The sequence below is a fragment of the Bos indicus genome, chromosome 3, assembly GCF_029378745.1.
Source record: "Bos indicus isolate NIAB-ARS_2022 breed Sahiwal x Tharparkar chromosome 3, NIAB-ARS_B.indTharparkar_mat_pri_1.0, whole genome shotgun sequence".
Lineage (NCBI taxonomy): Eukaryota > Metazoa > Chordata > Mammalia > Artiodactyla > Bovidae > Bos > Bos indicus.
Window position 1 is genome coordinate 92,520,380 of NC_091762.1, and position 18,017 is coordinate 92,538,396.

General features: G+C 37.4%; 1 protein-coding gene across 4 annotated transcripts in view; it reads left to right on the plus strand.

Annotated features, from left to right (window-relative positions):
* Positions 1-19: 19 nt before the first annotated feature.
* IFT25 (intraflagellar transport 25) overlaps positions 20-18,017 on the plus strand; it is a 33,977-nt gene continuing 15,979 nt past the window's right edge. Inside the window, exons 1-3 of one of the 4 annotated variants that reach the window (XM_070786511.1) lie at positions 20-94; positions 9,746-9,816; positions 10,518-10,630. In XM_070786511.1, the coding sequence (XP_070642612.1) occupies positions 82-94; positions 9,746-9,816; positions 10,518-10,630 (197 nt within the window). In that variant the 5' untranslated portion in view covers positions 20-81. The other 3 variants (XM_070786514.1, XM_070786513.1, XM_070786512.1) reach the window with 3 other exon arrangements.

Here is an 18,017-nt window from a genome sequence, read left to right on the forward strand (position 1 = left end):
CATGAGGGGCGGGGTCGGACTTGGAGGCGGGGCCGGGCCCAAGGCCGGCGACCTGAGGACCGAGGGGTCCGAGCTGGAGCTATGAGGACTGCGCGTGCGTGCTCGCGCGAGAGGGGTCGCTTGGGTCTCACAGGCCCCAGAGATCTAGCTTTGCTCGGGGAGGGAAGGTTACGCGTGCTCCGACCCTTGTCTAGGGAAAGGCCCTTGCCTAGGGAAAGGCCCTTGCCTACTGAAGGCCCTTGGGCGGGGCTACGGCGCTCAACCCGCGCGGTAAAGAGGACGGGGGCGTGGTCTGGGGGCGGGGCCTGCAGGCGAGGTGGCGCGTAGGAGCCGGGAGTACAGCTGTGCGCGACCGGATTTCGACGGCTAGGCGAAAGGGGGCGGAGCTGGGGCGTGGCTGGGGGCGGCACGCAGCGCAGGGTGGGGCGGGGGCGGGCGGAGCCTGTGGGGCGGGGTGGGGCGAAGAGCCAGGAATAGGATTGCTTGCCAGGAGGCCTGCGGAGAGGGGGGAGGGGCGGGGCTGTAGGGAGATCCCGACTCCCCGCGTTCCGCGAGCTCGGAGCTAACCGGAAACAGGCGAGCGGGGCTGTGCGGCCAGCCCTGGGGGAGGTGGGATCCTGGCTGGACGAGGTCGTAGGAGGGGGATGCTGGTGGGGGAGGAAGCGACCGAGCGTGGCCGGTTATTGTGAGGAGACGCGCGGAGAGGAGGCGGAGGACGGCGGGCGGGTGCTGAGGGGACCCGGATGGTGGAAGCCTGACGCAGGTCTGTTCTCTGAGTCCTGGAGACAGTAGTGGCAGCCCACGAAATTTTTGGAAGGCAGAAATAATGTTTTGACCTCCCAAAAGGGGAAATCAATTCCGAATCGAAATTAATAAAGGTATCAAGATGTAACCTATCAACTGGAACGTAACCCGTATACTTAAGGGTTGTATTTGCTGTATTAATAGGATATGGGCTCATATATTTTATGTAATTGGGGCCGGGCGTCCAAAAGTATGTGTTTGGAGCTCTTGGAGGTCTTGAAATGGCTTTGAACTGGAGGTGAAAGGGTGGCTAAGTGGCACTAGGTTTAGAGGAGGATAGGCATCAGGGAAGTCCAGGGTCAGGGAATTTTAAAAATGCAAAGGATGGCATCCCAGAGTTCACCGCCTTTAATGAACTGAGGCCCTGAGTGAACACAAATGAATTAAGTACGGCCTCACAGGACTGGGAGTTAGACTACACCCTGAACCTGCATTTTTGGAGTTACGAAGCAGCATATCTGCCGAGTTGTTTTTTGGGGTTCTTTGGGATTGGTTTGCCACTTTCTCGTTAACTACAACAAAAACCTTTAAAGTGAACCCAAATTCTACCACTTCTTGTTATTTGAATAATTCCACCCAACAGAGGAAAAAGGAAGGATATTGGTGGCTATGCTGCTGCTGCTAAGTCGCTTCAGTCGTGTCCAACTCTGTGCGACCCCATAAGATGGCAGCCCAACAGGCTCCTCTGTCCCTGGGATTCTCCAGGCAAGAATACTGGAGTGGGTTGCCATTTCCTTCTCCAGTGCATGAAAGTGAAAAGTGAAAGTGAAGTCGCTCAGTCGTGTCCGACTCTTGGCCACCTCATGGACTGCAGCCTACCAGGCTCTCCGTCCATGGGATTCTCCAGGCAAGAGTACTGGTGTGGGTTGCCGTTGCCTTCTCCATTGGTGGCTATAGGAGGTGTGAAATGAGTTTTGTATTAAAGTTTGCTTCCTTCAGACAAGTTAGGTTATAAGAATGTGAGGTTAGAACAAAACTGAACATTTGGAGATTATACTCTCTTCCTTATTCATCTACTACATACACATCAATGCTAGATATATTTCTCTAAAATAACACTTTTGTAAAGCAGGTTCTCTCCTTGCTTTACAAGTCTCTAACCCCCACGTTGTCACCCACAAATAGACTACCTCAGGATTTTCCCACCTCTACACTATTCACATTTTCAGTCAGATAATTATTTGTTTTAGGGGAGTGTCCTGTGCATTGTTGGGTATTTAGTAGCATCATGAAATGCCCAAATGCTTCTAGATGACAGTAGCATCACCCCCTCCCCTAACTATGGGCATCCCTGGTGGCTCACATGTAAAGAATCTGTCTGCAATGCAAGAGACCAGGGTTCGATTTCTGGGTAGGGAAGATCTCTGGGAAAAGGGAATAGCTACCGACTCCAGTACTCTTGCCTGGAGAATACCATGGACAGAGGAGCCTGGGAGAGTACAGTCCATGGAGTTGCAAATAGTTGGACACAACTGAGTGAGTAACACCCAGCCCCCAGTGTGACGGCCAGATTGTCTCCAGAAATGGACAGATGTCCCCTGGGGGGGCTAAATCATCCCCAGTCCAATTGAGAACCACTGGACCACAGGCTACATAAAGCCCACCATCTTTACTTGGCCTTCAAGTTTCCTTATCTACATTTCCTAGAATTTGATTCAGTCTAAAAGAACTCCAGTGCAAGTTTCTTCTAAAGATAATCACTTAGTTGTCTTCTTGGACACTTTAAAGTGTGGAAAAGATTAAAAATCTACTTTGTAGGAAAGTTCTTAAATCTATCATGTCTTCCTTCTTAAAATTCATACTAGAGTGACATTCTAATCCTTTTTCTATTTATGAATATTTGTGGTATTAAAACTTGTAGTCACATTTCTCTCACTAAATTACCTCTCCTTGAAACTATTCTTTGAGCTTTTTCCACATTAACATAGTTTATAGATCATCATGAACTTTTTGTTCTCCTCTGAACAATATCAAGCCTGACAATGTCCTATTTAAATTGTACTATCTAGAACTGAACACAGTATTCTAGATGTGGATCCCACTATTTGCACATAACAAATTATTAGTTTCATGCTTGGCCATCTTCCTTGACTCTGAGCTTAAAGGCAAAAACCAGGTTTTAATAGGCTCTAGTTTCATCCACCTCATTAGAACTGATTCAAATGTATTCTTTTTAATGGCTGAGTAATACTCCATTGTGTATATGTACCATAGCTTTCCTATCCATTCATCTGCTGATGGACATCTAGGTTGCTTCCATGTCCTGTATACGAGATGGCAAAAGAGACACTGATGTATAGAACAGTCTTATGGACTCTGTGGGAGAGGGAGAGGGTGGGAAAATTTGGGAGAATGACATTGAAATATGTATAATATCATGTATGAAACGAGTCGCCAGTCCAGGTTCTATGTACGATACTGGATACTTGGGGCTGGTGCACTGGGACGACCCAGAGGGATGGTATGGGGAGGGAGGAGGGTTCAGGATGGGGACACATGTATACCTGTGGCGGATTCATTTCAATATTTGGCAAAACCAATACAATATTGTAAAGTTTAAAAAAAAAAAAAAAGGTTTTAGTTACCATCTTTGTCTTAGGTTTACATAGTCAAAGATTAACTACATTGTATCTTTGCATTACTAGCACAGTGCCTGGCCCTTAGTTGGTTTTCAAAGATTTTAATAGAATATGGTTCCTTCCTGACTCTATTAATAGAATTTGAAGTAACATTCCTTTGCCTTTGAGGGCAGATACAGTACACTCTTGTCTTATAGTGAGTTTGCAATCAACTGATCCTCTACCTTTTATACTTATGGGTGAAAGGTTGGCAAACTTTTTCTCTAATGGGCCAGATAATAAATATTTTAGGTTTTATGAGCCTTATAGTTTGTCACAGCTATTCTCTGTTACTATAGCACAAAAGTAGCCATAGAGAGTCTATAAATGAATGTGTGTGGCCATTTCCAATAAAACTGTCCATGGACATTGAACTCTGTGCATTTCATATTTCATATAATTTTCATGTGGCACAAAATATTTTGATTTTGAAAAATATTTTAAAATGTAAAGACCATTCTTAGTTCATGGACCATACAAAAACAGATGTCAGGGTAGACTTGATTGTCAGGCAGTAGTCTGCCAATCCCTGATCAAGACCATTCCTGGTGTGATTGACTTTTTAAAGTCTGAGTATAGGCCTTTACTATTCTTATTATATATCTTATTCATTGCAGTCTATCTTTTTAGCTTGCTCAGATCTCTTTGTGTGCTAATTGTGTCATCTAGCATATTAGCTGACATCCCAGCTTTGTGTCCTCTGCAACATTGATAAACATTTTTTCCATCCTTAATAAAAATGTTGACTGTGATAAGGATAGAGGTCTTCACAATTCATTCTGTTCCATTAATCATTATTCTTTGAGTATAACCGTTCTGAGAAATAAATATCTACCTAAAGTACTGCGTATCACCCATCCATGTTTATTCAGCTAGTCCACAGGGTATCTTGAGGTACCTGGTCTGAGGTTTGTTGACGTGTTCAGAAATATTTCTGATAGGTAGTAACTCTATGAAACAAACAAAAAGAAATATTTAAGTTTGATATAACTTTTGAATTAATGTTACTGTTGCTTTCCAATTTTGCTACTTTCTTGTTTATATTTTCAAAGCCATGCTTTTAATACAATAAAATTTAGTAATTTTAGAATTTTGTTGAAAATTAACATCCAAGTACTTCAATCGTTATTTCCAGGAATTTACCATATTTCTTGTCCTCAAACTAAGGGTTAACAATGTTCATGCAAACCAGTTCCCTGGTATCAATAGTATTAAAAGCTGTTATAAAATTGGCAAGAAAAAAGGAAAAATAAAAACATATTAGCATATATGCCTTTGACTAATCTTACCACGGTTTTTTAACAGTATCAATACTAGATTTTATCAATAGAATTACAATAGAAAATGAACTTCATGACAATAAACAAAAACTAGGAAGAAATAAATAATTTTGTCAGAATATAAATTTCAAAATTGACTCAAGAAGGTATAGAAAGCCTGAAAAGAACTGTTGAAATAATAGGAAATCTACACACAAACATTAGTAGACTTATAGGATCCAATAACCTAGCAAACAGAAAAATAAGGGAAATTTTCTGACTTCTTGATGTTAGGGATATAGTCTAAATTCCAAATCCAGACATGGACTAAATAACAACAACAAAAACAACTATAGGCAAGTTTCACTTAGAAATATATTTGTAAAATTTCTAAAAATACTAGGAAACTAAATCCAACTATGGATAAAAATACTAATATACCTTGGCCATGTAGATAGATTTTATGCTTCAAACTGGGGATGCTATAACATTAGAAAATCTTGATTTATCACATTAGCAACATGTACAAACATCTATATGATCACTTTAGTAAATGTTAGAAGAGCATTTGATAAAATTCAGTGTTCATTTGTGTTTAAAAGAAAAAAACTAAAAGAATTTCTATAACCCAATGAACAGTGTCTGACAGAAATCTTAAGTGAGCATCACATTTAATGGTTAAATGTTAGAAATATTCCTTGTATGGTAAAGAATAAGACTTTTAAAAAATAGTTTTTTTTAAGATCACATTTATATAATGAAACCATAAGGTGTCTAAGAGTGAATCTTATAATAAAGATGAAGATATGTTTGTAGGAAACTATATAGTTTAAGGACTTAGAAGAAGGCTTAATGAAAAGATATTCCAGATCCATGTATTTGAAAACTCCTTATCATAAACATGTCTCTTCTCTCCAAATTAGTCTATAATGGAATTGAATCCACAGCAGATTGAATTCAATCTATAATGGATGTAATCCACATCTCAAAAAAAATTTTAATATAATTTAATAAAACTGTTTGTAATAATGTATAAAGGATAGAACCAAAAAACATTTGGTTTTAAATAGGGGAAAATTTAAATAGGGGAATTTACCTGATGAGATACTATGATTTTATTCTATTTTATACTGTCCTTTTACTTTCTTATTTAGAGATTGTCTCTTGAAAAGAGTACTTAGTTGTTTTTTTTTTTCTTCAGTCTGATAATACAGTATTTGATTTACTAACATTTAATGGAATAATCTGTGTATTTGTACTTAAATCTGTCTTCTAGTAATTTATTTTTAATTTGTCCCGTCTTTTTTTCTTTTCTGCCTTTCAGATTTATCATATATTTTATGGTATTCCAATTTTTCTTCTCTGTTGACCTCCTTCCTATAACTCTTTATTTTTTTTAGTGGTTGCATTATCCTAATTCTAGGATTATAACATGTATCCTCACCATATTACTCTACTTTGAATTAATAGCATATCACTTCATGTTCAACATTAGAACTTTGCAAAAGTACTTTACAAAAAGTACAGCCTCATTTGTCTTTCTCTTTTGTGTTATTATTGTATCTGTTACTTTAATCTGTTAAATTTCTACCGGTCCTTGATATTATTTTTACTTCAGTCAGTAGTCTTTTATTTTTTTGGCCCCACCACACAGCAGTGCAGGATCTTAATAACCCGACACACAGGGATCAAACCTGTGCCCCCTTGGGACTTCCCTGGCAGTCCAGTGGCTAAGACTGTGTGCTTTCAATGCAGGGCATGGCTTTGACTCCTGCTCAAGGAGCTGAGATCCCACATTCTGTGTCATACAGCCAAGAGATTATTTTTAAAAAGGAAAAAGAATGTTTGAAAAAAGCACTGCACCCCCTACAGTGGAAGCATGGAGTCTTAACCACTGGACCACCATGGAAGTCCCCTATTCAGTAGTCTTTTAGAAATTTTAATAATATTCTTTATGTTAAAAATAAATATATTTACCATTTTTAGTTCTCTTCACTCCTTCCCACAGACCCAGAATTCAACTAGGAATCATCAAGTACTTCATTTTATGGGTCTGCGTGTGTGCTAAGTCACTTCAGTTGTGTCCAACTCTTTGCATTGATAACAAATATTTTCAGTTTTTATCTTTATTTTGCTATTACGTTTAGAGGATATTTTTATTGAATATAAAATTCTTTATTTTTTCATTCGGCACATCAAAGATGTCATTCCATTGTCTTTTGGCTTCCACTGGTAATGATGAGAAGTCAATTTTGATTCTTCTTGTTGTTCTGCTGCATATAAGATGTTTCTTGCTTGACTGCTTTTAATTTTTTCTCTTTCTTTAATTTTCAGCAGTCAACTAAGGTGTGCCTTGGTGGGATCTTCTTTGTATTTATCCAACTTATGGTTCACTGAACTTCCTGGATCTGTGGGTTTATGTCTTTCATAGATTTTGGATATTTTTCAGCCATATCACCTTAAATTATCTGTCTGTATTATCCTCTTTGTCCTCCTCTTCTGGGATTTTAATTACATGTATTGATATTTCCAACTAGTTTGATATTGTTTCACAGGTATGATGCTCTGTTTTGTTTTCAATTTTCCCCTACTCTATTTCATATTGGATTATTTCTATTGACCTATCTTTTAAAGTTCACTGACCTTTTCTTGTGTCTAATATGATATTAAACCCATCAAGTGTGTTCTTTATTTCAGATACGGTATTTTTTCAGTTCTGGAATTTCCATTGTGTTTCTTTTAATAGTTTACATTTCTCTGCTAATTCCCTTTCTTTTCACCCATTTTGTCCATCTTATCACTGAAGTTGCTAGTTGATTTATAATTCCAGCACCTGGGTCATCTGTAGATCTACTTCAAATGACTTTTTTTTGCTAAGTTTTTGTTTTTTAGAAAAGGTTTTATTTTTTAATTTTTATTGAAATATAGTTGATTTACAAAATTATTTTAATCTCAGGTGGATAGCATAGTGGTTCAGTATTTTTATAGATTATAAGTTATAACATAACTCCATTAAAAGTTATTAAAAAATAATGGCCATAATTCCCTGTGCTATTCAAGTGACTTTGTGTGTTTGACACTGTGCTTAAGAACAACAGAAGCAGGTGGGTTTTTTCCCAGAAAGAACACATGTTCTTTGTCTAATAGGGTAAGAGATCACTTCAGTCCAACTAAGGGTTATACTAGGATTGGACCAAGTTGTAGTTTTACTTTGATAGTTTCATCTTACCTCTGATTTCACAAATTCGAGAGTGAGATCAGTTCCTTCCTTCATCAGAGCTTAATCTAAGTACCCAAGACCATAGCAACCTTTGTTTGCTTTTTAGCTCACACCTAGTTTCCTGTGAAACTCCACTTAGGGGTTGATTTCCTTGATCTTATTTGGAGTTGAGCTGGGTGGGGACTGCGATACTCAGATGCACTTCAACTCTGCTACACATAACAACGTGGGTAAATCTCAGACACATTATGATGAGTGAAAGAAGCCAGGTATAAGTGAATACCAACTGTATGGTTCCATTTACATGAAGTTAAGGCAAAATTTATTGTGTTAGAAATAAGGACCATGCTACCTTTGGGAAGGAGAAAAGGGTAGTGACTAGGAGGGGGCATCAGAAGGGCCTGTCTCAAGTGCTGGTGACACTCTGTTCCTTTATCTGGGTGGTGGTTAACTGGGTGTGTTCACCTTGTGAAAATCTATTGGACTGTATACTTACGATTTGTGTTCTTTTCTGTATGTATGTTGTAGTTCAAAAACAAAGAAGGTGTATATGATGGAGGAGCAGCTTTTGCGCACACACACACACACACACACACACACAAAAGTTAAAAAGAAAAATCAAGCTATAGTATAGAAGATATTTGCAATGCTATAACAAAGTATTTGTATCCAGGCTTTTTTTTTTTTTTAATTTCTACAAATCAAAAAGAAAAGGGCAGAAGGAAAAATAGAAATCCAATAGAAAATGGGCAAAAGATAAGAAAAAGCAAATAAGAGGCCTGAGTGGCCCGTGAACATGAAAAGATATTCAACCTCATTAGTAATCATGGAAATTCAAGTTAAAATCATATTGACATACCATTTCACACCAAAGAGATTGACGAAAACTGTGTGACAATACCAAGTTGGTGAGAATATGAGGGAGCAGAAACTTTCATATACTACAAATAATACTGTATTAGATTTAGAGATCAAATCATCAATTATTGACTTGGAGATATACCAATTCTAAATTTCTACAATTTTACTTCTACAAAGAAAAATATGGTTTATTATAAAGATTTTCTCCCAGATGTGCCTATGGATACATGCACAAAGATATGCATTACAAATTTGTTTATAATAGCAAAGAATTGGAAACAGACCTAAATAACCATCATTAGAGAAATGGAGAAATGTCTTATAGCAGTTAAAATAAATAAAGTAGATTTATATCTTGAAGACATAATATTGAATGAACAAAGCAAGTAGCAAGTATACACCATGAAAGCATCTAAATTTTAAAAGAATAGTCCATACTGAGGTATGCTCAGTTGCTCAGCCGTGTCTCACTCTTTTGACCCCAGTACTGAAGTCCACCAGGCTTCTCTGTCCATGGAATTTTCCAGGCAAGAATACTGGAGTGGGTTGCCATTTCCTCCTCCAGGGGATCTTCTTGACCATATATGGTAAAAGTATAAAAATAATAGTCAGGGACTTCCTTGGCGATCCAGTGGTTAAGACTGCACACTTCATGGTAAATTAAGATCCTGCGTGCCACACAGCATGGCCAATAAATAAATAAAAATATAGTCAGGGAGAATATTCCCCAATTTCAGAATAGCTATTACCACTGGGCAAGGAAAGGAATAAGGACAAAAAAAAGTACATATGGCAAAACGTTAACATTTATTAAATCTGGGAAGTTGGTATATAGTTATTTAATATATGTAATATTCACTGTACCCTCTTGTTTATTTGAAATAGTTTTTTTTTTTTAATTAGACACTTGGGCCAGCATATGAAGTGTATTGGAAGCCTTTCTCTCTTTTCCAAACACTATTCATCTTTTTAATTCTTTACAGATACAGCTTTCGTTGTCAATTTGCATCTGTATATTGCTTCGTGCCCTATCACCAGCAGATCAAGTAGGAAGGTGAGTTTTGATGTAATCTCCTCTGGTCTTCCTTCTGTCTTACCCTCCAGGGTTCATGGAAGAGCTCAACAATATCTTTTCAATGTGCTTTTTTATCAAACTTCAAATATTACTCTCCAACAGAAATGTCTAAGTTCATGAACCAAGTGACTGATTTAGAATTTAATAATAAGTGAAAAGTTGCCTTCTCTCTTATTTCACATTTCTGCTAAAAAAAATGATGATAGGTATTTTTTAAGATTTAAATAATGGTGCTTACTACTTCAGTTGATAAGTGTATGGATAAATAGGTACAAAGTCTATTTTTATACTCTGCATTTTTTAAATTTCAGAAATATAACAATACAAATACTTTTTAAAAACTTAACGTACCAAGTCATGTTATTCTAGCTTATTAACTGTTTCCAGATATTTATTGAGGATTTTTAATTTTAGAAGCAGAAAAATTACGTCAGTGTCAGGGACTTGTTTTCTGGAGTAGAGTATTGGAAATACTCATATCTTACAGATTATCCCTGGGAGAAGTCAGAAGTTTATTTACGTACATAAACATGCTGGAGTCCCTCCCACTGGTTGAATAACTTGGTTGTTAAGCTGTGTGCTAGGCAACAGACTTTCTGTCTCTTCCTTTTCTCAGATGAAGTTCAGAGAGGAAAAAAGTTGTTTTTGTTTTTATCGTTTTGTTACTGTTTTACTTGCAGATTAAACACTTTAAGATGAGAAAAATTGATCTTTGTTTGAGCTCTGAAGGGACTGAAGTTATTTTTGCTACATCAAGTGATGAAAAACACCCACCTGAAAATATGATTGATGGGTAAGAGTTACTCTTTTTTCTTCCTTAAAGTCTTAACATTAGGTCAGTGAACCCTATGAGTACTGAGATTACGTATTTTATAACAACTAGCACTGTTAAGCATAGTTTAATAAATGTTTGGTGAACTGAATTACTTGATTACGCACTTTAATACCATCCTGGAGCTAATTCAGTTGCGTATATTTAGGTTTTTTATTATTTTCTTGGTAATTCCTAAACTGAACTTTTTCTGAAAATAGTTATTTAAAATGTGGTCTGTCGAGGCAAAACTTCAAACAAGAGCTACCTCATTTTTTGGAAGTATACATTTTAATATCTGGCCTGTTTTCTTTCTAGTTTAAGCAATTTTTGCTGAACTGAATGCTTCATTTCTTGCTATCCACCTGCATTTTTCAGTTCTTAGCTTCGTGATATCATTCCAGTTATCACTCTTCACTGTGCTAGAGCTTATTCTAGATAGAGACATATATCATTCTCAGACTTTTAAGTTCTAAGAAAAAAGTAAATGGTTAACGGAAGAACTTTAAAAAATACAAAACTGAGGTATATAGGACTTCCCTCATTGTCCAATAGGTATTACTCCTCGCTTCCCTATAGGGGCTGAGAGTTTGATCCCTAGTTGGGGAACTAAGACCCCACATGTCACATGGTGCAGCAAAAAACACAAATTTTTAATTTTAATTGAGGTGTAAATGATTTACAGTATCATGTAAGTTCAGGTGTACAGTGTAGTGATTCACAATTTTAAAGGTTATATTCATGTATAGTTATTATAAACTATTGGCTATAATTGCCATGTTACACAATATATCCTTCAGTTCAGTTCAGTTCAGTCGCTCAGTCGTGTCCGACTCTTTGCAACCCCATGAACCACAGCATGCCAGGCCTCCCTGTCCATCACCAACTCCTGGAGGCCACCCAAATCCATGTCCATCGAGTCGATGATGGCATCCAACCATCTCATCCTCTGTCGTCCCCTTCTGCTCCTGCCCTCAATCTTTCCCAGCATCAGGGTCTTTTCCAATGAGTCAGCTCTTCGCATCAGGTGGCCAAAGTATTGGAGTTTCAGCCTCAACATCAGTCCTTCCGATGAACACCCAGGACTGGTCTCCTTTAGGATGGACTGGTTGGATTTTCTTGTGGTCCAAAGAACTCTCAAGAGTCTTCTCCAACACCACAGTTCAAAAGCATCAATTCTTCGGCGCTCAGCTTTCTTTGGAGCTTATTTATTTTATTCATAGTAGTTTGTACCTTTTAGTCCCTACCCTATCTTGCCCTTCCCCATTTCCCTCTCCCCACCAATTTGTTCTGTATCTGTAAGTCTCTTTCTTTTTTGTTATATTCACTAGTTTGTTTTATTGTTTATATTCCACCTGTAAGAGGTTCACAATATTTGTCTTTCTCTGTCTAACTTATTTCACTAAGCAAATAACCTCTAAGTCCATCCAGGAAGAACTCCTTTTTTAATAGTTCTGGCTATTTTATTACCCTCTTGAGTTCTCTTTCTTGGTATTTATACACTGATCTGAGTTTGACTCATAGAATTATATAATTTTAGAGCTGGAAGACATCTTATCTAAACCTTTCATTTAGACTTGTGGTAAGAGAGGTCTAGAGAGGTCAGGTACTAGTTCTAACTATTGAAAGCAGAGCCAGTTGTAACATAGGTCTTGTGGCTGTTCGTGTTCTATTGTGAAGTCCATGTATCTGGATAAAATTCTAGTAAATGGACCTGTTCTTTAAGCCCAGTTGTTATCTCCTCTCTGACATCTGTCCCTTCCTTCAGGTAGGCTGCTTTACCTTTTTGTTTGGCTCCAGTAGCATTTGATATTTACCTCTATTACCTTATTTATTCTTTTGTTGTATAATTATTTATTTTTAATGTACTACTCCTCTCACAACTGGAAGTTTCTAGAAATCATGACACTATAACTTCTTCATCTTTGACTCCACAATGTCTTAAAATATTTGTTGAGTAGCTTGTGAATTCAGAGAAGGCAATGGCACCCCACTCCAGTACTCTTGCCTGGAAAATCCCATGGATGGAGGAGTCTGGTGGGCTGCAATCCATGGGGTCACTAAGAGTTGGACTCAACTGAGCAACTTCACTTTCACTTTTCACTTTCATGCATTGGAGAAGGAAATGGCAACCCACTCCAGTGTTCTTGCCTGGAGAATCCCAGGGACAGGGGAGCCTGGTGGGCTTCTGTCTATGGGGCAGCACAAAGTTGGACATGACTGAAGCGACTTAGCAGCAGCAGCAGCAGCTTGTGAATTAGATCATCAAAGATTAGTCATACATACAGTCACACATACTTACATATATGCATCTATTAATGTGCATTTGCATAGAGCTTTATAGTTTCATAGATGTTATGCTATTTGACTCTCACAGTAAGCTTGGGGAATAAGAGGCCAAAAAAAAAATATTTTTTTCAACCTCATTATAAAGACAACAAAAAATATGACTAGAGGTAAAATGATTTTCTCAAAATCACACAGATAAGCAAGTGGCAGAATCAAAACTAACACTCATGTCTTCTAACTCCCAATTTCTCAGACTTAAGGTTTGAATAAAAAACTTAATATACTTGCCTCTTAATCCATAATTTTTTACTTCCTGAAATTCAGGTAATAGTTATTTAACCCCACTCTGCCTTAGAAAAAAGATATAAATGTGGAAACTGCTATGAGGGTCACAGACCTATAGAAATTTACCTTAAGTTGTTTGCCAGAAATGGCAATCTTCCTAAGAATACTTCTTGTCTTTGACTGGAGATAAATCACATTTCCAAGGTAATATTAATTTACCTTACACTTTATTTTGACCTTTCTTTCTCGGGAGTATGTCTGTAGATCATTTAGATTGGCTGTTACACATAATGGATAATATATAGTATAGCTTTATCAGTCCATGCTAATGAATAAGTATGTAATATTTTTTAGATTAGACAAAACTCGTTAGTATAGCAGAGTTTTCCCGAGAGAACTCCCTGGTCATAGCAAACATGCTTTTCCAACAACACAAGAGTTGATTCTGTGTATGGACATCACCAGATGGTCAATACCGAAATCAGATTGATTGCATTCTTTGCAGCTGAAGATGGAGAAGCTCTATACAGTCAGCAAAAACAAGACCAGGAGCTGACTGTGGCTCAGATCATGAACTCCTTATTGCCAAATTCAGACTTAAATTGAAGGAAGTAGGGAAAACCACTAGACCATTCAGGTATGACCTAAATCAAATCCCTTAGGATTATACAGTGGAAGTGACAAACAGATTCAAAGGATTAGATATGATAGAGTGCCTGAAGAACTGTAGACAGAGGTTCATGACATTGTACAGGAAGCAGTGATCAAGACCATCCCCATAGAAAAGAAATGCAAAAAGGCAAAATGGTTGTCTGGGGAGACCTTACAAATAACTGAGAAAAGAAGAGAAGCTAAAGGCAAAGGAGAAAAGGAAAGATATACCCATCTGAATGCAGAGTGCCAAAGAATAGCAAAGAGATAAAAAAAAATCCTTCCTCAGTGATCAATGCAAAGAAATAGAGGAAAACAACAGAATGGGAAATACTAGAGAATCTTCAAGAAAATTAGAGATACCAAAGGAACATTTGATGCAAAGATGGGTACAGTAAAGGACAGAAATGGTATGGACCTAACAGAAGCAGAAGATATTAAAAGAGATGGCAAGAATATGCAGAAGAACTATACAAAAAATATCTTCACAACCCAGATAACCATGATGTTCTGATCACTCATTTAGAGCCAGACATCCTGGAGTCTGAAGTCAAGTGGGCCTTAGGAGGCATCACTACTAACAAAGCTAGTGGAGGTGATGGAATTCCAACTGAGCTATTTCAAGTCCTAAAAGGTGATGCTGTTAAAGTGCTGCACTCAGTATGCCAGTAAATTTGAAAAACTCAGCAGTGGCACAGGGATGGAACAGGTCAGTTTTCACTCCAATCCCAAAGAAAGGCAATGCCAAAGAATGTTCAAACTACCGCACAATTGCACTTATCTGACACACTAGCAAAGTAACACTCAAAATTCTCCAAGCCAGGCTTCAACAGTACGTGAACCAAGAATCTCCAGATGTTCAAACTGCATTTAGAAAAGGCAGAGGAACCAGAGATCAAATTGCCAACATCCGCTGGATCATCGAAAAAGTAAGAGAGTTCCAGAAAAACATCTACTTCTGCTGTATTGACTACACCAAGGCCTTTGACTGTGTGGATCACAATAAACTGTGGAAAATTCTGAAAGAGATGGGAATACCAGACCTCATTACCTGCCTCCTGAGAAGTCTGTATGCAGATCAAGAAGCAACAGTTAGAACTGGACGTGGAACAACAGACTGGTTCCAAATTGGGAAAGGAGCACGTCAAGGCTATATATTGTCACCCTGCTTATTTAACTTATATGTAGAGTACATCATGCGAAATGCCAGGCTGCAAGAAGCACAAGATAGCCAGGAGAGATATAAATAACCTTAGATATGCAGATGACACCATCCTTATGGCAGAAAGTGAAGAAGAACTAAAGAGCCTCTTGATGAAAGTGAAAGAGGAGAGTGAAAAAGTTGGCTTAAACCTCAACATTTAAAAAACTAAGATCATGGCATCCAGTCCCATGACTTCATGGCAAATAGATGGGAAAACAGTGACAGACTTTATTTTCCTGGGCTCCAGAATCACTGCAGATTGTGACTGCAGCCATGAAATTAAAAGACACTTGCTCCTTAGAAGAAAAGCTATGACAAACCTAGACAGCATATTAAAAAGCAGAGACATTACTTTGCTGACAAAGGTCTGTCTAGTCAAAGCTATTGTTTTTCCAGTAGTTAGGTATGAATGTGAGAGTTGGACTATAAAGAAAACTGAGCACAGGAGAATTGATGCTTTTGAACTGTGGTGTTGGAGAAGACTCTTGAGAGTCCCTTGGACTGCAAGGAGATCCAACCAGTCCATCCTAAAGGAAATCAACCCTGAATATTCATTGGAAGGACTGATGTTGAGGCTGAAACTCCAATACTTTGGCCACCTGATGTGAAGAGCTGACTCATTTGAAAAGACCCTGATGCTGGGAAAGACTGAGGGCAGGAGGAGAAGGGGACGACAGAAGATGAGATGGTTGGATGGCATCACCGACCCTATGGACATGAGTTTGAGCAAGCTGTAGGTCTTGGTGATGGACATGAAAGCCTGGCATGCTGCAGTCCATGGGGTCACAAAGAGTCGTACATGACTGAGCAACTTAACTAAACTGATAGAAAACTATATGGAATAAAGTACTTACTGACCTGATATCTGAACAGAGCATATCAGAGACTTAATTCATATCCATTTCCAACACATATAGATAGACTTTATATGGTAGATAGTAAAACTTATTATCTGCTCATAAGTTGATTTATCTAAATGGGAGTAACCATAGAGTTATTTGGAGAAAACAATACTATAAATTTGCCCCTAATGGACAGTGTCCAATTCTTAATTTCCCCAGAAATAGTTTTTAAAAGTGATTATATTTCTACTTCCTCTTGACTCTTTTTTTGACCCTTGGTATTTAACATGTCAATGAAACGGAGAAAAATTCTACACAAGAAACAAGTGAGTTAAGAAAAAGTAGGAGAGAGAATTGAATCTTTTGGCATAATGTAGAAGAATGGTAGATTTGCAGTTAAAATTCCTGAGTAAGTGAACTGTGTGTGTTACTTAGGACTAAGAATATATGTTATTCTTTAAGCCTCAGTTTCCTGGTGTGAAAAATGGGGCTAATAACACTTTCCCTGACTCAGAATTGTGAAAAAAATTCCATGACTTTTTTCTTATTATCACATAGAGATAATAGATGTTGAATAGTCAATAGCCATAAGGCCTTATTTTAAAGGAAACTACTATTTTAAAGACATCATTATACTTAATTATGGTGATTCAGTTGTATGTTATTTTAAAATCCAAGTGCATCTCAGTTTATCTTTGGTATTATTATATTGATCATGTTCATTAAAAGCACCCAAGAGAAAGCATAGGGCAAGTAAAAATTATTTAATTTACTTAAATGAATAAAATTTTAAACCATTTAAATGTAAATAAAAATAAGTTGTAAAATATTAAACATAGTATAAAAAAATAAAGAATTGTGAGTTAGGAGACCCCCGATTCTATTCTTTTCTTTTTTGTAATAGCTTTATTGACATATTATTCTCACACCATAAAATTCACCCATTAGGATATACAATTCAATGGCTTCCAATATATTCAGAATTATGCAGCCATCTGCACAATCCATTTTAGAACATTTCAGCATCCCAAAAGAAAACGTCATACCCCTTCACAACCACCCCCTCTCCCCACCGGCCCTAGGCAACCACTAGTCTACTTTTGTCCCTATAGACTTGCTTATACAGACATTTCATGTCAATGGAATAATTCATATGTGGTCTTTGGATTCACAGTCGAGGTGTTGGAGATTTTTCACACCTTTCAGGAATGAAAGAGCAGCTAGACAAAAAAATTAGTAAAAATTAAATGATCTACGTAACATTATTGGTTACCTTGACTTTTGCATTTATAGAACATTATAATCAGCAATGATACATGTTATTGAACATTCACTGAAATGAACCGAGCCATTAAATAAATCTTGATAAATTTCAAAAGACTGAAATCTTAAAAAATATATTCTCCCCCAAAATGGTAGTTATGTGAGGTGATGTATGTGTTAACTAACTTTACTGGGTAATCATTTTGCAGTATATGTGTTATATCAAGTCATAGTGTTTGTTTGGGCTCCCCTTGTGGTTCAGCTGGTAAAGAATCCGCCTGCAATGCAGGAGACCTGGATTCAATCCCAGGCCTGGGAAGATCCCCTGGAGAAGGGATAGGCTACCCACCCTAGTATTCTGGCCTAGAGAATTCCATGGACTGTGTAGTCCATGGGGTTGCAAAGAGTCGGACACAACTGAGCGACTTTGACACACAGTGTTTGTACACTTAAAGTTACATAATGTTACATGTCAATTATATCTCAGTTAAGCTGGGAAGGAAAATAATATGTTCTCTGACCATTATGTAATTAAATTAGAAATAAATAACAGAAAGGCATCTGGATACACCCAAAACTTAGAAATTAAACATGGCACTTCAAAATAACCAATGAGTCAAAGAAGAAATCACAAGGGATATTAGAAAATATTTATAACTGAATGATAATGAAAAATGTATATATAGCCATATTTGTGGGATGTAGTTAAGTCAATGCGTTAAAGGAAGATAATAGCATAAATACTTAAATTAAAACGGAGAATATTTTAAAAACCAATAAGTTCTACCTTAGGAAGCTAGGTAACAAAGAGCAAATTATACCAAAAGCAAGTAAA